The sequence below is a fragment of the Hyperolius riggenbachi genome, chromosome 1 (assembly GCF_040937935.1).
Source record: "Hyperolius riggenbachi isolate aHypRig1 chromosome 1, aHypRig1.pri, whole genome shotgun sequence".
NCBI classification, from domain to species: domain Eukaryota; kingdom Metazoa; phylum Chordata; class Amphibia; order Anura; family Hyperoliidae; genus Hyperolius; species Hyperolius riggenbachi.
Genome location: NC_090646.1, coordinates 687,692,303 through 687,713,241, shown reverse-complemented (window position 1 = coordinate 687,713,241; position 20,939 = coordinate 687,692,303). Strand labels below are relative to the sequence as shown.

General features: G+C 52.3%; 2 protein-coding genes across 2 annotated transcripts in view; one reads left to right on the top strand and one right to left on the bottom strand.

Moving 5' to 3' along the window:
- NPR2 (natriuretic peptide receptor 2) overlaps window positions 1–5,330 on the top strand; it is a 253,098-nt gene extending 247,768 nt beyond the window's left edge. The window contains exons 21-22 of the mRNA XM_068265792.1: window positions 1,654–1,745; window positions 4,325–5,330. Of these exons, the coding sequence (XP_068121893.1) occupies window positions 1,654–1,745; window positions 4,325–4,387 (155 nt within the window). The 3' untranslated portion in view covers window positions 4,388–5,330. The remainder of the gene's footprint in view (window positions 1–1,653; window positions 1,746–4,324) is intronic.
- An 8,544-nt stretch (window positions 5,331–13,874) lies between these two features.
- Window positions 13,875–20,939, bottom strand: part of SPAG8 (sperm associated antigen 8) — a 54,181-nt gene continuing 47,116 nt past the window's right edge. Inside the window, exons 6-7 of the mRNA XM_068272768.1 lie at window positions 19,476–19,538; window positions 13,875–14,303 (exon numbers count right to left, since the gene is read on the bottom strand). Of these exons, the coding sequence (XP_068128869.1) occupies window positions 14,181–14,303; window positions 19,476–19,538 (186 nt within the window). The 3' untranslated portion in view covers window positions 13,875–14,180. The remainder of the gene's footprint in view (window positions 14,304–19,475; window positions 19,539–20,939) is intronic.

Below are 20,939 nucleotides of genomic sequence, written 5' to 3'. Positions count from 1 at the left end.
TATGTGTGTATGACCCCTGCCTGGCTGACTCTGAGATTGTGTACGATTGTGATTGGCAGACATCTGATATGTGTGTATGACCCCTGCCTGGCTGGCTGACTCTGAGATTGTATACGATTGTGATTGGCAGACATCTGATATGTGTGTATGACCCCTGGCTGGCTGACTCTGAGATTGTATACGATTGTGATTGGCAGACATCTGATATGTGTGTATGACCCCTGCCTGGCTGGCTGACTCTGAGATTGTATACGATTGTGATTGGCAGACATCTGATATGTGTGTATGACCCCTGGCAGGCTGGCTGACTCTGAGATTGTATACGATTGTGATTGGCAGACATCTGATATGTGTGTATGACCCATGGCTGGCTGGCTGACTCTGAGATTGTATACGATTGTGATTGGCAGACATCTGATATGTGTGTATGACCCCTGCCTGCCTGGCTGACTCTGAGATTGCGTACGATTGTGATTGGCAGACATCTGATATGTGTATATGGACCCCGGCTGGCTGACTCTGAGATTGTGTACGATTGTGATTGGCAGACATCTGATATGTGTGTATGACCCCTGCCTGGCTGGCTGACTCTGAGATTGTATACGATTGTGATTGCCGGACATCTGATGTGTGTGTATGACCCCTGGCTGGCTGACTCTGAGATTGTATACGATTGTGATTGGCAGACATCTGATATGTGTGTATGACCCCTGGCTGACTCTGAGATTGTGTACGATCGTGATTGGCAGACATCTGATATGTGTGTATGACCCCTGGCTGACTCTGAGATTGTGTACGATTGTGATTGGCAGACATCTGATGTGTGTGTATGACCCCTAGGTGACTCTGAGATTGTGTACGATTGTGATTGGCGGACATCTAATGTGTGTGTATGACCCCTGGCTGACTCTGAGATTGTATACGATTGTGATTGGCAGACATCTGATATGTGTGTATGACCCCTGGCTGACTCTGAGATTGTATACGATTGTGATTGGCAGACATCTGATATGTGTGTATGACCCCTGGCTGGCTGACTCTGAGATTGTATACGATTGTGATTGGCAGACATCTGATATGTGTGTATGACCCCCGGCTGGCTGACTCTGAGATTGCGTACGATTGTGATTGGCAGACATCTGATATGTGTGTATGACCCCCGGCTGGCTGACTCTGAGATTGCGTACGATTGTGATTGGCAGACATCTGATATGTGTGTATGACCCCTGCCTGGCTGACTCTGAGATTGTATACGATTGTGATTGGCAGACATCTGATATGTGTGTATGACCCCCGGCTGGCTGACTCTGAGATTGCGTACGATTGTGATTGGCAGACATCTGATATGTGTGTATGACCCCCGGCTGGCTGACTCTGAGGTTGTATACGATTGTGATTGGCAGACATCTGATATGTGTGTATGACCCCTGGCTGACTCTGAGATTGCGTACGATTGTGATTGGCAGACATCTGATATGTGTGTATGACCCCTGGCTGGCTGACTCTGAGGTTGTATACGATTGTGATTGGCAGACATCTGATGTGCGTGTATGACCCCTGCCTGGCTGACTCTGAGATTGTGTACGATTGTGATTGGCAGACATCTGATATATGCTAGGACCAATCACTGCATCTTTCTCTTTCCTTCTACAGCTTTGAAGATCCATATTTCTTCAGCCACCAAAGAAGTCTTAGATGAATTCAGCTGTTTTCAACTGGAACTTCGGGGAGACATCGAGATGAAGGTAACGCTGCAGTCAGGATGGCCAATCTCACTCAATACAGACAAAATTTATTGCAGTCTATTGAAGTCTGTGGGGCTGAAGTCTGTGGGGCTGAAGTCTATTGAAGTCTGTGGGGCTGAAGTCTATTGAAGTCTGTGGGGCTGAAGTCTATTGAAGTCTGTGGGGCTGAAGTCTATTGAAGTCTATGGAGCTGAAGTCTATTAAGGTCTGTGGGGCTGAAGTCTATTGAAGTCTGTGGGGATGAAATCTATTGAAGTCTGTGGGGCTGAAGTCTATTGATGTTTATGGGGTTGAAGTCTATTGAAGTCTGTGGGGCTGAAGTCTGTTGAAGTCTGTGGGGCTGAAGTCTGTTGAAGTCTGTGGGGCTGAAGTCTATTGAAGTCTGTGGGGCTGAAGTCAATTGAAGTCTGTGGGGCTGAAGACTATTGATGTTTATGGGGATGAAGTCTATTGAAGTCTGTGGGGCTGAAGTCTGTTGAAGTCTGTGGGGCTGAAGTCTATTGAAGTCTATGAGGCTGAAGTCTATTGAAGTCTATGGGGCTGAAGTCTATTGAAGTCTGTGGGGCTGAAGTCTATTGAAGTCTGTGGGACTGAAGTCTATTGATGTCTGTGGGGCTGAAGTCTATTGATGTCTGTGGGGCTGAAGTCTATTGATGTCTGTGGGGCTGAAGTCTATTGAAGTCTATGGGGCTAAAGTCTATGGGGCTGAAGTCTATTGAAGTCTATGGGGCTGAAGTCTATTGAAGACTATGGGGCTGAAGTCTATTGAAGACTATGGGGCTGAAGTCTATTGAAGTCTGTGGGGCTGAAGTCTATTGAAGTCTGTGGGGCTGAAGTCTATTGAAGTGTGTGGGGCTGAAGTCTATTGAAGTGTGTGGGGCTGAAGTCTATTGAAGTGTGTGGGGCTGAAGTCTATTGAAGTGTGTGGGGCTGAAGTCTATTGAAGTGTGTGGGGCTGAAGTCTATTGAAGTCTATGGGGCTGAAGTCTATTGAAGTCTGTGAGGCTGAAGTCTGTTGAAGTCTGTGGGGCTGAAGTCTATTGAAGTCTATGGGGCTGAAGTCTATTGAAGTCTGTGAGGCTGAAGTCTGTGGGGCTGAAGTCTATTGAAGTCTATGGGGCTGAAGTCTATTGAAGTGTGTGGGGCTGAAGTCTATTGAAGTCTATGGGGCTGAAGTCTATTGAAGTCTGTGGGGCTGAAGTCTATTGAAGTGTGTGGGGCTGAAGTCTATTGAAGTGTGTGGGGCTGAAGTCTATTGAAGTGTGTGGGGCTGAAGTCTATTGAAGTGTGTGGGGCTGAAGTCTATTGAAGTGTGTGGGGCTGAAGTCTATTGAAGTGTGTGGGGCTGAAGTCTATTGAAGACTGTGGAGCTGAAGTCTATTGAAGTCTGTGGAGCTGAAGTCTATTGAAGTCTGTGGAGCTGAAGTCTATTGAAGTCTATGGGGCTGAAGTCTATTGAAGTCTGTGAGAGTGAAGTCTGTTGAAGTCTGTGGGGCTGAAGTCTATTGAAGTCTATGGGGCTGAAGTCTATTGAAGTCTGTGAGGCTGAAGTCTGTTGAAGTCTGTGGGGCTGAAGTCTATTTAAGTCTATGGGGCTGAAGTCTATTGAAGTCTGTGAGGCTGAAGTCTGTTGAAGTCTGTGGGGCTGAAGTCTATTTAAGTCTATGGGGCTGAAGTCTATTGAAGTGTGTGGGGCTGAAGTCTATTGAAGTGTGTGGGGCTGAAGTCTATTGAAGTGTGTGGGGCTGAAGTCTATTGAAGTGTGTGGGGCTGAAGTCTATTGAAGTGTGTGGGGCTGAAGTCTATTGAAGTCTGTGGGGCTGAAGTCTATTGAAGTCTATGGGGCTGAAGTCTATTGAAGTCTGTGAGGCTGAAGTCTGTTGAAGTCTGTGGGGCTGAAGTCTATTGAAGTCTGTGGGGCTGAAGTCTATGGGGCTGAAGTCTATTGAAGAGTGTGGGGCAGAAGTCTATTGAAGTCTATGGGGCTTAAGTCTATTGAAGTGTGTGGGGCTGAAGTCTATTGAAGTCTGTGGGGCTGAAGTCTATTGAAGTCTGTGGGGCTGAAGCGCTACAAGCTATTTAAATAAAAACCCTATTTATCATGTTCCTAGTGATGACTCTGAGATACATGGCAAATCGGGTGACAATAGTGACCATTTCCCTGATCCCTAGTAGAGTGATGCTAAATTTGCTTATCACATCTGAGAAACCACCACCCCACTAACTTCATTGGGAGAATTGCGACGTGGGAACATAGCTTTAGCCTTATATTGGGCATAGGTCAGGGTGAGACTTGGGAGCATGTTCAGTCCTAGAATCCTGCAAACCCATAACTTATCCATTGACAATCAATATACAGTGTCTTCTACACTAAGAGGAACATTAGACTTCACAGGAAGATCGGGAATTCCAACAAGGTCCTTGCTTGTTCTGAGGCTCATGCCCACGTCTCATCACTATTAATCCATAGTTGTGTTTTCTTGCTTCACTTGTCAGGGGTTTATACTGCAGTTTTCAATCTAGGATAGCGGGTATACTTGTACGACAATGTTACCAATGTCTCCTCCACTGTCTTCCAGGGTAAAGGAAAGATGAGGACTTACTGGCTACTGGGAGAAATCACAGAGGATGAGGTTATCTGAGACTTTCTGGACTCTCTTCAGTTCTTCATCAGGCCAGCTGTGTCCTGAGCTGCTCAATAGACTCATCTGGGAAATGAGGCTTCACTCTAACCCATCCATAGCCAGCTTCACCCGGAACACATCGATTAACGATGCCTCACTGGTTGGAGCAGCCGGCACCGACTCATATCTCTTTTCTGTGAGAAGGAGTAACTCTGCACCAGCTAACTGGCCAAAACATGACCTTCCATGTGGTCAGGCAGGCCCCAGTAACATATGAGCTGTGGTCAAAGAGAGATGTCTAAGCCACCACCATTGCAGGAGGCAATGCAGGGCCAGAAACTTAAGGAAGAGCAACTCCTGTCTTAAGCCTTCATCTTTCTGAACTTATCAATGAAAAGGCATTCCCATTGACGTAGAAATGGATCCAAGGTACCATACTGTCCTATGACATATTCTGGAGGACATCAGCAGAGACGATGTCACTCTACTACAGGCAATCATTCCTGGATCAGTGGCCCCTATGCTGCTGTCCAACCTGAAGCCAGATCCTCTCCTCAAATCCTTCATCATCATCATCATCCCTTGTGCTGACCAGCAGCAATTATGAATCCCTCTGAAAACCGTATACAGTGATGATGTCAGCAACAAGACAGTCCACCACGCAATAACAAGGTATTCCTGAACTCCACTGATGGAAACTGTACAGCCAAGGCGTGGACAGGAGGCTCCTCCAAGGATACATATACATGTTCACAAATTCTTCAACGCAATGAAAACACACTTTCAAAATGGAGACTACACGCTCATTAATAAGATGTCTCCTAAGACTAAAGAATCAGGGCTCCTTTTCCAATGGTCTCCTGACATCAGCAAGGTGTATATTATGTGAATAAAATGGTAGTTGTACTGAGTCCATGGCACATTCAGCCTTCAATAAAGACAATTTGATCCTAAAACCAGAGCGTGCTGTCCCATGTCCTTATTCTAGGAAAATGTGATTAGACACATGTCCCACCACACTATAGTCCAGGCATTTCCTGCAGGTGGCAATGTTTTGTGTGAGTCACCCAATTGGCTGTACCAGGATGATGCGGTCACTTGTTCCAGGAGGAGCTTCTCCACCAAGAGTGACCTCAGCTAGTTCCCTACAAGCTACAGAAATGTTCTGACCTGAAGTCAGAGGTAACAGCAGAGCAAAGGTATCTTCCTACTGTTGTGTACATAGTTAGGAAAGGTTGCTGGTTCATTACTGTGGTGTCCACTAATTCTACCACCAATATCACCTGACTGCACACGGTGACAGTGAGCCAATGGGAGCAGCTGAGGGAGGCAGGAAGGGGTGGGACCAGTTTATGACTTAGGCCTGAGTCTCTCTCTATATATACATAAGGAAACAGACAAATTCCGAGCAAACACACATGGCAGTGACCCCAGACTGAGCAATGATTGGATGGAGTGGTGTCCATGTACGAGGAGGAGGAGCCTGAGTAGCAGACGTAAGAGGGCGGGGCAGAGTGGTGTCCATGTATGAGGAGGAGGAGCCTGAGTAGCAGCCATGAGAGGGCGGGGCAGAGTGGTGTCCATCATGTACAAGGAGGAGGAGCCTGAGTAGCAGACGTAAGAGGGCGGGGCAGAGTGGTGTCCATCATGTACGAGGAGGAGCAGCCTGAGTAGCAGACATGAGAGGACGGGGCAGAGTGGTATCCATTATGTACGAGGAGGAGGAGCCTAGGCGGCAGCAGTGAGAGGAATCAGAAATGTATTTGGCCAAGTAAGTTTGCACTTACAAGGAATTTGACTTAGCAGTTGCTTAACAGACACAAACAAAACAATACAAGGATAGACAGTATTACTATACATGTTAAAGGACACATCCGAGCTGTATAAAAAAAAAATCCACTTACCTGGGGCTTCCTCCAGCCCCTGCCAGCCGTCCTCGCTGCAGCTCCACTCATCGCCAATGGCCCGGGGTCCCCTCCAGTGCAGGATGTCCACTGCGCCTGCGCTCTCTGAGTCGCACTGACATTATCCGGACTGTACTGCGCAGGCACAGTAGTTCTGTACAATAGCTCTGCGCTTGCGCTGTACAGTCTGGATGATGTCAGCACGACCAGTGAGCTGCATGCTGCAGTTGACCCGGAAGCCGACCTGGCGAGGTCGGCTTCTCTACTGGACGGGAGCGGGAGCCACTGAAGCTGCAGCGAGGGCACAGGACGGATGCAGGGGACTGGAAGAAGCCCCTGGTAAGTGGATGTTTTATTTTTAAATTGCTCGGACCTTCCCTTTAAGGACAGTATACAAGTTCTAGTGGAAGTAAACAGGGCGAGAAGTGTTCATTTTCAGTTCTGTGCTGAATGCTTTCAAGTCCTGGCAGCTCTAACATGGTTCAGCATTAAGTATGGCTACCGCTTGAGGAAAAAAAGCTGTTCCTGTGTCTAGAGGTTTTGGTAGCGATTGACCGGAATCTTACTCCTGAAGGCATGCGCTGGAAGATGGAGTGAGCAGGGTGGGAGGGGTCAGAGGCAATCTTGGGAAGAGGGAGTGAGTAGGGTGGGAGGGGTCAGAGGCAATCTTGGGAAGAGGGAGTGAGCAGGGTGGGAGGGGTCAGAGGCAATCTTGGGAAGAGGGAGTGAGCAGGGTGAGAGGGGACAGAGGCAATCTTGGGAAGAGGGAGTGAGCAGGGTGGGAGGGGTCAGAGGCAGTCTTGGGAAGATGGAGTGAGCAGGGTGGGAGGGGTCAGAGGCAATCTTGGGAAGGTGGGGTGAGCAGGGTGGGAGGGGTCAGAGGCAATCTGGGGAAGATGGAGTGAGTAGGGTGGGAGGGGTCAGAGGCAATCTTGGGAAGATGGAGTGAGCAGGGTGGGAGGGGTCAGAGGCAATCTTGGGAAGGTGGGGTGAGCAGGGTGGGAGGGGTCAGAGGCAATCTTGGGAAGATGGAGTGAGCAGGGTGGGATGGGTCAGAGGCAATCTTGGGAAGAGGGAGTGAGCAGGGTGGGAGGGGTCAGAGGCAATCTTGGGAAGATGGAGTGAGCAGGGTGGGAGGGGTCAGAGGCAATTTTGGGAAGATGGAGTGAGCAGGGAGGGAGGGGTCAGAGGCAATCTTGGGAAGAGGGAGTGAGCAGGGTGGGAGGGGTCAGAGGCAATTTTGGGAAGATGGAGTGAGCAGGGAGGGAGGGGTCAGAGGTAATCTTGGGAAGATGGAGTGAGCAGGGTGAGAGGGGTCAGAGGCAGTCTTGGGAAGATGGAGTGAGCAGGGTGGGAGGGGTCAGAGGCAATCTTGGGAAGATGGAGTGAGCAGGGTGAGAGGGGGTCAGAGGCAATCTGGGGAAGATGGAGTGAGCAGGGTGGGAGGGGTCAGAGGCAATCTTGGGAAGATGGAGTGGGCAGGGTGGGAGGGGTCAGAGGCAATCTTGGGAAGAGGGAGTGAGCAGGGTGGGAGGGGTCAGAGGCAATCTTGGGAAGAGGGAGTGAGCAGGGTGGGAGGGGTCAGAGGCAATCTTGGGAAGAGGGAGTGGGCAGGGCGAGAGGGGTCAGAGGCAATCTTAGGAAGAGGGAGTGAGCAGGGTGAGAGGGGTCAGAGGTAATCTTGGGAAGAGGGAGTGAGCAGGGTGGGAGGGGTCAGAGGCAATCTTGGGAACATGGAGTGGGCAGGGTGGGAGGGGTCAGAGGCAATCTTGGGAAGATGGAGTGAGCAGGGTAGGAGGGGTCAGAGGCAATCTTGGGAAGAGGGAGTGAGTAGGGTGAGAGGGGTCAGAGGCAATCTGGGGAAGATGGAGTGAGTAGGGTGGGAGGGGTCAGAGGCAATCTTGGGAAGATGGAGTGAGCAGGGTGGGAGGGGTCAGAGGCAATCTTGGGAAGAGGGAGTGGGCAGGGTGAGAGGGGTCAGAGGCAATCTTGGGAAGATGGAGTGAGCAGGGTGGGAGGGGTCAGAGGCAATCTTGGGAAGATGGAGTGGGCAGGGTGAGAGGGGTCAGAGGCAATCTGGGGAAGATGGAGTGAGCAGGGTAGGAAGGGTCAGAGGCAATCTTGGGAAGAGGGAGTGAGCAGGGTGAGAGGGGTCAGAGGCAATCTGGGGAAGATGGAGTGAGCAGGGTAGGAGGGGTCAGAGGCAATCTTGGGAAGATGGAGTGGGCAGGGTGGGAGGGGTCAGAGGCAATCTTGGGAAGAGGGAGTGAACAGGGTGAGAGGGGACAGAGGCAATCTTGGGAAGATAGAGTGAGCAGGGTGGGAGGGGTCAGAGGCAGTCTTGGGAAGAGGGAGTGAGCAGGGTGGGAGGGGTCAGAGACAATCTTGGGAAGATGGAGTGGGCAGGGTGGGAGGGGTCAGAGGCAATCTGGGGAAGACGGAGTGAGCAGGGTGGGAGGGGTCAGAGGTAATCTTGGGAAGATGGAGTGGGCAGGGTGGGAGGGGTCAGAGGCAATCTTGGGAAGAGGAAGTGAGCAGGGTGGGAGGGGTCAGAGATACTCTTGGGAAGAGGGAGTGAGCAGGGTAGGAGGGGTCAGAGATAATCTTGGGAAGAGGGAGTGAGCAGGGTAGGAGGGGTCAGAGATAATCTTGGGAAGAGGGAGTGAGTAGGGTAGGAGGGGTCAAAGGCAATCTTGGGAAGAGGGAGTGAGTAGGGTTAGAGGGGTCAGAGGCAATCTGGGGAAGATGGAGTGAGCAGGGTGGGAGGGGTCAGAGGCAATCTTGGGAAGATGGAGTGAGCAGGGTGGGAGGGGTCAGAGGCAATCTTGGGAAGAGGGAGTGAGCAGGGTGGGAGGGGTCAGAGGCAATCTTGGGAAGATGGAGTGGGCAGGGTGGGAGGGGTCAGAGGCAATCTTGGGAAGAGGGAGTGAGCAGGGTGGAAGGGGTCAGAGGCAATCTTAGGAAGAGGGAGTGAGCAGGGTGGGAGGGGTCAGAGGCAATCTGGGGAAGATGGAGTGGGCAGGGTGGGAAGGGTCAGAGGCAATCTTGGGAAGAGGGAGTGAGCAGGGTGGGAGGGGTCAGAGGCAATCTTGGGAAGATGGAGTGAGCAGGGTAGGAGGGGTCAGAGGCAATCTTGGGAAGAGGGAGTGAGCAGGGTGGGAGGGGTCAGAGGCAATCTTGGGAAGATGGAGTGAGCAGGGTAGGAGGGGTCAGAGGCAATCTTGGGAAGATGGAGTGGGCAGGGTGGGAGGGGTCAGAGGCAATCTTGGGAAGATGGAGTGAGCAGGGTGGGAGGGGACAGAGGCAATCTTGGGAAGAGGGAGTGAGCAGGGTGGGAGGGGTCAGAGGCAATCTTGGGAAGAGGGAGTGAACAGGGTGAGAGGGGACAGAGGCAATCTTGGGAAGATAGAGTGAGCAGGGTGGGAGGGGTCAGAGGCAGTCTTGGGAAGAGGGAGTGAGCAGGGTGGGAGGGGTCAGAGGCAATCTTGGGAAGATGGAGTGGGCAGGGTGGAAGGGGTCAGAGGCAATCTTGGGAAGATAGAGTGAGCAGGGTGGGAGGTGTCAGAGGCAATCTGGGGAAGACGGAGTGAGCAGGGTGGGAGGGGTCAGAGGCAATTTTGGTCGCTCTCTTTCTGCACCTGCTAGCGTAAAGATCCTGCAGGGAAGGTAAGCTACAGCCAATTATCCTTTCCGCTGATCGGATGATGCGCTGCAGCCTCCCCTTTTCTAATGCTGAGCAGGAGCCGAACCATACAGTCATAGATGATGTTATGGTGGATTCGATGATTGCAGTGTAGAACTGCACCATTAGATTTTGAGGTAGGCCAAACTTTTTCAGCTGCCGTAGATGGTACATCCTCTGCTGAGCTTTCTTGTTATCCCCTTTTACGTTGTTTGAGATTGTGGACCGAAACTTGAATGACTACCTGGGTTATTGTGGATCACTTGAGTAGGTATTGGGACAATGGTTGAGCATTTAAAGCAGGCATGGACCACTGAGAGTTCCAGAGATGATTTTAGTATGTTTGTGAATACAGGGGCTAGCTGGTCCGCACAACATCTCAAACATTTCGCAGAGGCAGTGTCTGGCCCAGCTGCTTTCATTGTGTTTCATCTTTTGAAAAGTTTGTTTACATGGCATATTGGTAGAGAATGCACATGCCGTGTTGTGCAGATGTTGAGGCACTGCAGGGGGTGGAGACGTAGACTGGAGGAGAGCTCAGTTTGTTTACATGTGATTGGCATATTGGTAGAGCATGCATATGCCGTGTTGTGCAGATGTTGGGGCACTGCAGGGGGTGGAGATGTGGACTGGAGGAGAGCTCAGTTTGCCTGTTGGCACAGAGATGCAAATTATGTGAATTGACTTGGTATGGTTGACTAGGGTTGCTTGTATCAAACCCTTAGTAGAAAGTGTTCAGCTCCTTTGCAAGCTGCAGGTTGTCTAATGATTGGGAGGGTTTCTTTTTCATAGTTGGTGATTTCATGTAGCTTTCCATATTGAGGTGGAGTTCATTGTGGAACATTTTTTCGGCAAGTATTTTTGAATCGGTAATGGCTCTCTGCAGTTTGTATTTTGCGGCTTTGTAGAGGACTTTGTCACCTGTAAAATACGCCCTTTCTTTATTAAGGCACAGCTCCCTAAAATGCGATGTGAACCAGGGTTTATCATTGCACTTTTTGGTGGGGACGCAGGTCTCTTTGCAGAAGGTAATATATGATGTCACAGCGTCAGTGTGGGATGCAGGTTGTTTCGCAGAAGCTAATATATGATGTCACAATGTCAGTGTGTTCATTTAGGACACTGGTGGATGATATGAATATATTCCAGTCAGTTGAATCAAAGCAGCGCTGCAGTTTATCTACCACTTTGCTAGTCCATTTCCTACCTGTGGTCACTACAGGTTTGGCAGTTTTTAGGGTTGGAAGATGGCGGGCATATTCTAGGGATGATCAGAACCAGCAAATTCCGTTCCGCCGGAAATCACGGATTCCGTCAGTGTTAAATTCCGTCGCTATGAAAATTCCACCGGATTTATATGAAATTCCGGATTCCGTCGGAAATTTTTAAAAAATATTCTCTCTCATTCTCTCTTCTCCTCCATCTTCCAGAGAATTGTAGTTTTTCAAAAGCCAGCTTACATACCTTGGTCAGGAATTGAACTCAGGCTGGGCTGGGAATTGAACCCAGGTCACAGTGTGTAGTAGGTATCTGACTTACCCCCTAGACCACCAACCATACTACATGCTAAAGCCAGCCTAGCATGTACCATTATGATCAATCCAATAGAAAAAGTAGCATGCTTAAGGATTTGTACTTTTTCAAAAGCCAGCTTACATACCATGGCTGGGAATTGAACCCAGGTCTCAGTGTGTAGTAGTTATCTGACTTACCCCCTATACAACCAACCACACTACATGCTGAAGCCAGCCTAGCATGTACCATTATGATCAATCCAAGAGAAAAATGAGCTCTCTCTAAGGATTTGTAGCCAGGCATGGCCTTGCCTTTTGTGTTCAACAGTTGTCCGAAGAGAACCCCAGATAGCCAGGTAGATTCATCTCTGTCTCTCTCTAGTAGGGATGGTCACCGCTTTCCGCGGAATTGTATTTTCTGGAATTTTTAGGCAGAAATTGGTCATTCCATTCCATTTGGTCGGAACGGAATTGCTTTTTCAATCTGGAGGAATTCCGAAAATGCCTGTAAAAATCTGCCGGTATCCGTTGATGGTTTTAAGCAGAAAATTCAGTTCAATGGCATCAAGTCCTAAAGAGAGAGACAGAGCTCATTTTTCTCTTGGACTGATCATAATGGTACATGCTAGCCTGTCTTCAGCATGCAGTGTGGTTGGTGGTATAGGGGGCTAAGTCAGATACCTACTACACACTGAGACCTGGGTTCAATTCCTAGCCCAGCCTGGGTTTAATTCCCGGCCAAGGTATGTAAGCTGGCTTTTGAAAAAGTACAAATCCTTAAAGCAGACCCAAACAAAACATTTTTTTAATTCAAAATATTTAGTTGCACCACTCTGACACATACAAATATAAATAAACACTCCTTCAAGCCTATGAGCATTTCAGTGCCTGCTTTCCACCCTTCTCTTTTCATAAATAGGGTTATACAGGTGGCAGCCATTAGCAATTCCTCCATTGCCGGACACCTCCTACTCCACCAGTCTGCAGGATTCTGTCCCGGCAATATGAAAGGAAGGGAGGGGTTTCTCCAATAAATGTAAAATGTTTTATATTTGTCATCATGCAGCTGAAAAAAGGCTGCTATTTATTTTTATAATTTAGAAAATAGATTTTATTTCTCAAATCTTGTATTTTTAATTTGGGTCCGCTTTAAGCATGCTACTTTTTCTATTGGATTGATCATAATGGTACATGCTAGGCCGGCTTTAGCATGTAGTGTGGTTGGTGGTCTAAGGGGTAAGTCAGATACCTATTACACATTGTGATCTGGGTTCAATTCCAAGCCCAGCCTGAGTTCAATTCCTGGCCAAGGTATGTAAGCTGGCTTTTGAAAAAGTACAATTCTCTGGAAGGAGGGAGAGGGAGAGAGATTTTGTGTTTTTCCGGGAAAACTCCGCGGAAATAAAAAAATTTCCGCGGAATTCTCTTTGAGAGGTTTAGCAATTCTGTTCCGACTGCCGGAATCGGAATTGACCTAATTCCGTCCGGAATCATGGAATTAACAATTCCGCGGAATCTAGCGAGTATCCCTATCCATCATGCAAGAGAAGTAGGAGCCCACGCAGCAGCTGTGAGTGAGAGGGGCATATTAGTGTCCATCATGTAAGAGGAGGAGCCCAGGCAGCAGCAGTGAGAGAGCGGGGCATATTAGTGTCCATCATGTAAGAGGAGGAGCACAGGCAGCAGCAGTGAGGGGGCGGGGCATATTAGTGTCCATCATGCAAGAGAAGTAGGAGCCCACGCAGCAGCCGTGAGAGAGCGGGGCATATTAGTGTCCATCATGTAAGAGGAGGAGCCCAGGCAGCAGCAGTGAGGGGGTGGGGCAGAAGGATTTCCACAATGTTTAGTTGGAGTTGGCTCTCAGTGGTCCTCTGTGGGCCATTGAAGCTCTGGTAGGTGCATGTTATTAGAAGATGGGACGACTGAGGTCCTCTTGCTAATGAAAGGACAGAAATATTAATAAGTCCTTTTTTTGAATAGCGCTTTTCTCCTGTCAGACTCAAAGCGCTTGCAAGGCAGCCACTAGAGCGCACTCAGTAGGCAACAGCAGTGTTAGGGAGTCTCGCCCAAAGAACTCCTTACTGAATAGGTGCTGGCTTACTGAACAGACAGAGCCGAGATTTGAACCCAGGTCTCCTGTGTCAGAGGCAGAGCCCTTAACCATTACACTATCCAGCCAGTGCTGGATAACCTAAAGGTACATGAGGCAATAAGGTCCTGCATGGAGACACGGGAGTCTGGTCAGGACACCCGTAAGGTTTATACACTTCCTGGGACCTTCCAGGTTTACCGATCAGTTCCTAAGATGCCAGTGGTTCTGGATCTCCATGATTTACCTGGGATCTCGCTGTCAGGACGATCCACAGAGAGAGATGACTTCATGAATTCCAGTAAGACAAGAAAACTTCTTAACAATGCTCAGTAAAGACTTTTATTACTGTGAACCTATCAGGGCCTGAGCCCAAAAACGCAATTGTGCGCAGTTGTGTCCGCTTTTCAGCAACACATCAATGTTAGATACTAAAAGGCAGGCACAACTGCGTTAGTAGGCTCAGGCCCTCATGTCAATGGAAAGAGACAAAACACTTCTCTTCATAAGATACCACATACAATATAGAGCACCCTGTATCTGACCACACAATGATGTTACATGGGGTACAAGTCCAGTGAAAGCTCCACGACACGTGGTAAGTGTATCAGAGGGGAGAAGGTTACATATTGGGGTAGTTCTCCAGGCTGTGAGGAACCGGCTGGTCCAGATATTCAGATATGGGAGTGGAAAATGCTGAACTCTTTTTGAAAGGAGTATCCCGGCTTCTGACATCCGACATTCCCTGGACATTGGAGGGAACATGGCAGTTACTCTCAGGAAGGAGGAGTAGAGAGCAGAGGCTGGCCAGAGCGGAAACATGGCAGTGACTCTCAGGAAGGAGGAGTAGAGAGCAGAGGCTGGCCAGAGCGGAAACATGGCAGTGACTCTCAGGAAGGAGGAGTAGAGAGCAGAGGCTGGCCAGAGAGGGAACATGGCAGTGACTCTCAGGAAGGAGGAGTAGAGAGCAGAGGCTGACCAGAGAGGAGACATGGCAGTGACTCTCAGGAAGGAGGAGTAGAGAGCAGAGGATGGCCAGAGAGGGAACATGGCAGTGACTCTCAGGAAGGAGGAATAGAGAGCAGAGGCTGGCCAGAGAGGGAACATGGCAGTGACTCTCAGGAAGGAGGAATAGAGAGCAGAGGCTGACCACAGAGGGAACATGGCAGTGACTCTCAGGAAGGAGGAGTAGAGAGCAGAGGCTGGCCAGAGAGGGAACATGGCAGTGACTCTCAGGAAGGGGGAATAGAGAGCAGAGGCTGACCACAGAGGGAACATGGCAGTGACTCTCAGGAAGGAGGAATAGAGAGCAGAGGCTGACCACAGAGGGAACATGGCAGTGACTCTCAGGAAGGAGGAGTAGAGAGCAGAGGCTGGCCAGAGAGGGAACATGGCAGTGACTCTCAGGAAGGGGGAATAGAGAGCAGAGGCTGGCCAGAGAGGGAACATGGCAGTGACTCTCAGAAAGGAGGAATAGAGAGCAGAGGCTGGCCAGAGAGGGAACATGGCAGTGACTCTCAGGAAGGGGGAATAGAGAGCAGAGGCTGGCCAGAGAGGGAACATGGCAGTGACTCTCAGGAAGGGGGAATAGAGAGAAGAGGCTGAGCAGAGAGGAGACATGGCAGTGACTCTCAGGGGGGAGGAATAGAGAGCAGAGGCTGGCCAGAGCGGAAACATGGCAGTGACTCTCAGGAAGGAGGAGGAATAGAGAGCAGATGCTGGCCAGAGAGGGAACATGGCTGTGACTCTCAGGAAGGGGGAATAGAGAGCAGAGGCTGACCAGAGAGAAAACATGGCAGTGACTCTCAGGAAGGGGGAGTAGAGAGCAGAGGCTGGCCAGAGAGAAAACATGGCAGTGACTCTCAGGAAGGAGGAGTAGAGAGCAGAGGCTGGCCAGAGAGGAGACATGGCAGTGACTCTCAGGAAGGAGGAATAGAGAGCAGAGGCTGGCCAGAGAGGGAACATGGCAGTGACTCTCAGGAGTAGGAATAGAGAGCAGAGGCTGACCAGAGAGGGAACATGGCAGTGACTCTCAGGAAGGAGGAATAGAGAGCAGAGGCTGGCCAGAGCGGGAACATGGCAGTAACTCTCAGGAAGGAGGAGGAATAGAGAGCGGAGGCTGACCAGAGAGGGAACATGGCAGTGACTCTCAGAAAGGAGGAATAGAGAGCAGAGGCTGACCAGAGAGGGAACATGGCAGTGACTCTCAGGAAGGAGGAATAGAGAGCGGAGGCTGGCCAGAGCGGGAACATGGCAGTGACTCTTAGGAAGGAGGAGTAGAGAGCAGAGGCTGGCCAGAGAGGGAACATGGCAGTGACTCTCAGGAAGGAGGAGTAGAGAGCAGAGGCTGACCAGAGAGGAGACATGGCAGTGACTCTCAGGAAGGAGGAGTAGAGAGCAGAGGCTGGCCAGAGAGGGAACATGGCAGTGACTCTCAGGAAGGAGGAGTAGAGAGCAGAGGCTGACCAGAGAGGAGACATGGCAGTGACTCTCAGGAAGGAGGAGTAGAGAGCAGAGGCTGGCCAGAGAGGGAACATGGCAGTGACTCTCAGGAAGGAGGAATAGAGAGCAGAGGCTGACCACAGAGGGAACATGGCAGTGACTCTCAGGAAGGAGGAGTAGAGAGCAGAGGCTGGCCAGAGAGGGAACATGGCAGTGACTCTCAGGAAGGAGGAGTAGAGAGCAGAGGCTGAGCCGAGAGGAGACATGTCAGTGACTCTCAGGAAGGAGGAGTAGAGAGCAGAGGCTGGCCAGAGCGGGAACATGGCAGTGACTCTCAGGAAGGGGGAATAGAGAGCAGAGGCTGGTCAGAGAGGGAACATGGCAGTGACTCTCAGGAGGAGGAATAGAGAGCAGAGGCTGGCCAGAGGGAACATGGCAGTGACTCTCAGGAAGGGGGAATAGAGAGCAGAGGCTGACCACAGAGGGAACATGGCAGTGACTCTCAGGAGGAGGAACAGAGAGCAGAGGCTGACCAGAAAGGGAACATGGCAGTGACTCTCAGGAAGGAGGAATAGAGAGCAGAGGCTGGCCAGAGAGGGAACATGGCAGTGACTCTCAGGAAGGAGGAATAGACAGCAAAGGCTGACCAGAAAGGGAACATGGCAGTGACTCTCAGGAAGGAGGAATAGAGAGCAGAGGCTGACCAGAAAGGGAACATGGCAGTGACTCTCAGGAAGGAGGAATAGAGAGCAGAGGCTGGCCAGAGAGGGAACATGGCAGTGACTCTCAGGAAGGAGGAATAGAGAGCAGAGGCTGGCCAGAGAGGGAACATGGCAGTGACTCTCAGGAAGGAGGAATAGAGAGCAGAGGCTGGCCAGAGAGGGAACATGGCAGTGACTCTCAGGAGGAGGAATAGAGAGCAGAGGCTGACCAGAAAGGGAACAAGGCAGTGACTCTCAGGAAGGAGGAATAGAGAGCAGAGGCTGGCCAGAGAGGGAACATGGCAGTGACTCTCAGGAAGGAGGAATAGAGAGCAGAGGCTGACCAGAAAGGGAACATGGCAGTGACTCTCAGGAAGGAGGAATAGAGAGCAGAGGCTGGCCAGAGAGGGAACATGGCAGTGACTCTCAGGAAGGAGGAATAGAGAGCAGAGGCTGGCCAGAGAGGGAACATGGCAGTGACACTCAGGAGGAGGAATAGAGAGCAGAGGCTGACCAGAAAGGGAACAAGGCAGTGACTCTCAGGAAGGAGGAATAGAGAGCAGAGGCTGGCCAGAGAGGGAACATGGCAGTGACTCTCAGGAAGGAGGAGTAGAGAGCAGAGGCTGACCAGAAAGGGAACATGGCAGTGACTCTCAGGAAGGAGGAATAGAGAGCAGAGGCTGGCCAGAGAGGGAACATGGCAGTGACTCTCAGGAAGGAGGAATAGAGAGCAGAGGCTGGCCAGAGAGGGAACATGGCAGTGACTCTCAGGAAGGAGGAGTAGAGAGCAGAGGCTGGCCAGAGAGGGAACATGGCAGTGACTCTCAGGAGGAGGAATAGAGAGCAGAGGCTGACCAGAGAGGGAACATGGCAGTGACTTAGGAAGGAGGAATAGAGAGCAGAGGCTGGCCAGAGCGGGAACATGGCAGTGACTCTCAGGAAGGAGGAGGAATAGAGAGCAGAGGCTGGCCAGAAAGGGAACATGGCAGTGACTCTCAGGAAGGAGGAATAGAGAGCAGAGGCTGGCCAGAGAGGGAACATGGCAGTGACTCTCAGGAAGGAGGAATAGACAGCAAAGGCTGACCAGAAAGGGAACATGGCAGTGACTCTCAGGAAGGAGGAATAGAGAGCAGAGGCTGGCCAGAGAGGGAACATGGCAGTGACTCTCAGGAAGGAGGAATAGAGAGCAGAGGCTGGCCAGAGAGGGAACATGGCAGTGACTCTCAGGAAGGAGGAATAGAGAGCAGAGGCTGGCCAGAGAGGGAACATGGCAGTGACTCTCAGGAAGGAGGAATAGAGAGCAGAGGCTGGCCAGAGAGGGAACATGGCAGTGACTCTCAGGAAGGAGGAGTAGAGAGCAGAGGCTGGCCAGAGAGGGAACATGGCAGTGACTCTCAGGAGGAGGAATAGAGAGCAGAGGCTGACCAGAGAGGGAACATGGCAGTGACTTAGGAAGGAGGAATAGAGAGCAGAGGCTGGCCAGAGCGGAAACATGGCAGTGACTCTCAGGAAGGAGGAGGAATAGAGAGCAGAGGCTGGCCAGAGAGGGAACATGGCAGTGACTCTCAGGAAGGGGGAATAGAGAGCAGAGGCTGGCCAGAGAGGGAACAAGGCAGTGACTCTCAGGAAGGAGGAGTAGAGAGCAGAGGCTGGCCAGAGAGGGAACATGGCAGTGACTCTCAGGAAGGGGGAATAGAGAGCAGAGGCTGGCCAGAGAGGGAACATGGCAGTGACGCTCAGGAAGGAGGAGTAGAGAGCAGAGGCTGGCCAGAGAGGGAACTTGGCAGTGACTCTCAGGAAGGAGGAGTAGAGAGCAGAGGCTGACCAGAGAGGAGACATGGCAGTGACTCTCAGGAAGGAGGAGGAGTAGAGAGCAGAGGCTGGCCAGAGAGGGAACATGGCAGTGACTCTCAGGAAGGAGGAGTAGAGAGCAGAGGCTGGCCAGAGAGGGAACATGGCAGTGACTCTCAGGAAGGTGGAATAGAGAGCAAAGGCTGGCCAGAGAGGGAACATGGCAGTGACTCTCAGGAAGGAGGAGTAGAGAGCAGAGGCTGGCCAGAGAGGGAACTTGGCAGTGACTCTCAGGAAGGAGGAGTAGAGAGCAGAGGCTGACCAGAGAGGAGACATGGCAGTGACTCTCAGGAAGGAGGAGGAGTAGAGAACAGAGGTTGGCCAGAGAGGGAACATGGCAGTGACTCTCAGGAAGGAGGAGTAGAGAGCAGAGGCTGGCCAGAGAGGGAACATGGCAGTGACTCTCAGGAAGGAGGAGGAGGAGAGAGCAGAGGCTGGCCAGAGAGGGAACATGGCAGTGACTCTCAGGAAGGAGTAGAGAGCAGAGGCTGGCCAGAGAGGGAACTTGGCAGTGACTCTCAGGAAGGAGGAGTAGAGAGCAGAGGCTGACCAGAGAGGAGACATGGCAGTGACTCTCAGGAAGGAGGAGGAGTAGAGAGCAGAGGTTGGCCAGAGAGGGAACATGGCAGTGACTCTCAGGAAGGAGGAGTAGAGAGCAGAGGCTGGCCAGAGAGGGAACATGGCAGGGACTCTCAGGAAGGAGGAGTAGAGAGCAGAGGCTGGCCAGAGAGGGAACATGGCAGTGACTCTCAGGAAGGAGGAGGAGTAGAGAGCAGAGGCTGGCCAGAGAGGGAACATGGCAGTGACTCTCAGGAAGAAGGAGTAGAGAGCAGAGGCAGACTTAGAGAGAAGAACAATGAAGCATAATGAGATCACCAATCTTTAAAACAAAAAGGCACAGTCAGTAATTTTTATGACCTCACCGTAATATTGTGCTTATTCTCTGTCCAGAAAGTCACAGCTTGTTCTCTGCGGTAATCGTGACTCTGAAAAACATCAAATACTTTTACTGCAAACAGAGCTGAGGCCAAGTGAGCTCATCCATCATCTACTAACCGAATCCTGAAATACAAAACTCAGCATGTCCAATTCCCCCGGCGCTCCAAGAGCCGGTTCCCCCGGCACTCCCAGGGGTGATTCCCCCGGCGCTCTCAGAGGCGACTCGCAGAGGCAACTCCCCCGGCGCTCCCAACAGCCGACTCCCCCGGCGCTCCCAACAGCCGACTCCCCCGGCGCTCCCAACAGCCGACTCCCCCGGCGCTCCCAGAGGCGGCGCTTCCAGAGCAGACTCCCCCGGCCCTCCCAGAGCAGACTCCCCCGGCCCTCCCAGAGCCGACTCCCCCGGCGCTCCCAGAGCAGACTCCCCCCGGCGCTCCCAACAGCCGACTCCCCCGGCGCTCCCACAGCCGACTCCCCCGGCGCTCCCACAGCAGACTCCCCCGGCGCTCCCACAGCAGACTCCCCCGGCGCTCCCACAGCAGACTCCCCCGGCGCTCCCAGAGCAGACTCCCCCGGCGCTCCCACAGCAGACTCCCCCGGCGCTCCCACAGCAGACTCCCCCGGCGCTCCCACAGCAGACTCCCCCGGCGCTCCCAGAGCCGACTCCCCCGGCGCTCCCAGAGCCGGTTCCCCCGGCACTCCCAGGGGTGATTCCCCCGGCGCTCTCAGAAGCGACTCGCAGAGGCGACTCCCCCGGCGCTCCCAGAGGCGACTCCCCCGGCGCTCCCAACAGCCAACTCCCTCGGCGCTCCCAACAGCCGACTCCCCCGGCACTCCCAACAGCTGACTCCCCCGGCACTCCAGGAGGCGGCGCTCCCAGAGCAGACTCCCCCCGGCGCTCCCAACAGCCGACTCCCCCGGCGCTCCCACAGCCGACTCCCCCGGCGCTCCCACAGCCGACTCCCCCGGCGCTCCCACAGCAGACTCCCCCGGCGCTCCCACAGCAGACTACCCCGGCGCTCCCACAGCAGACTCCCCCGGCGCTCCCACAGCAGACTCCCCCGGCGCTCCCACAGCAGACTCCCCCGGCGCTCCCACAGCAGACTCCCCCGGCGCTCCCAGAGCCGGTTCCCCCGGCACTCCCAGGGGTGATTCCCCCGGCGCTCTCAGAAGCGACTCGCAGAGGCGACTCCCCCGGCGCTCCCAGAGGCGACTCCCCCGGCGCTCCCAACAGCCAACTCCCTCGGCGCTCCCAACAGCCGACTCCCCCGGCACTCCCAACAGCCGACTCCCCCGGCACTCCCAGAGGCGGCGCTCCCAGAGCAGACTCCTCCGGCCCTCCCAGAGCAGACTCCCCCGGCCCTCCCAGAGCCGACTCCCCCGGCGCTCCCAACATCCGACTCCCCCGGCGCTCCCACAGCCGACTCCCCCGGCGCTCCCACAGCCGA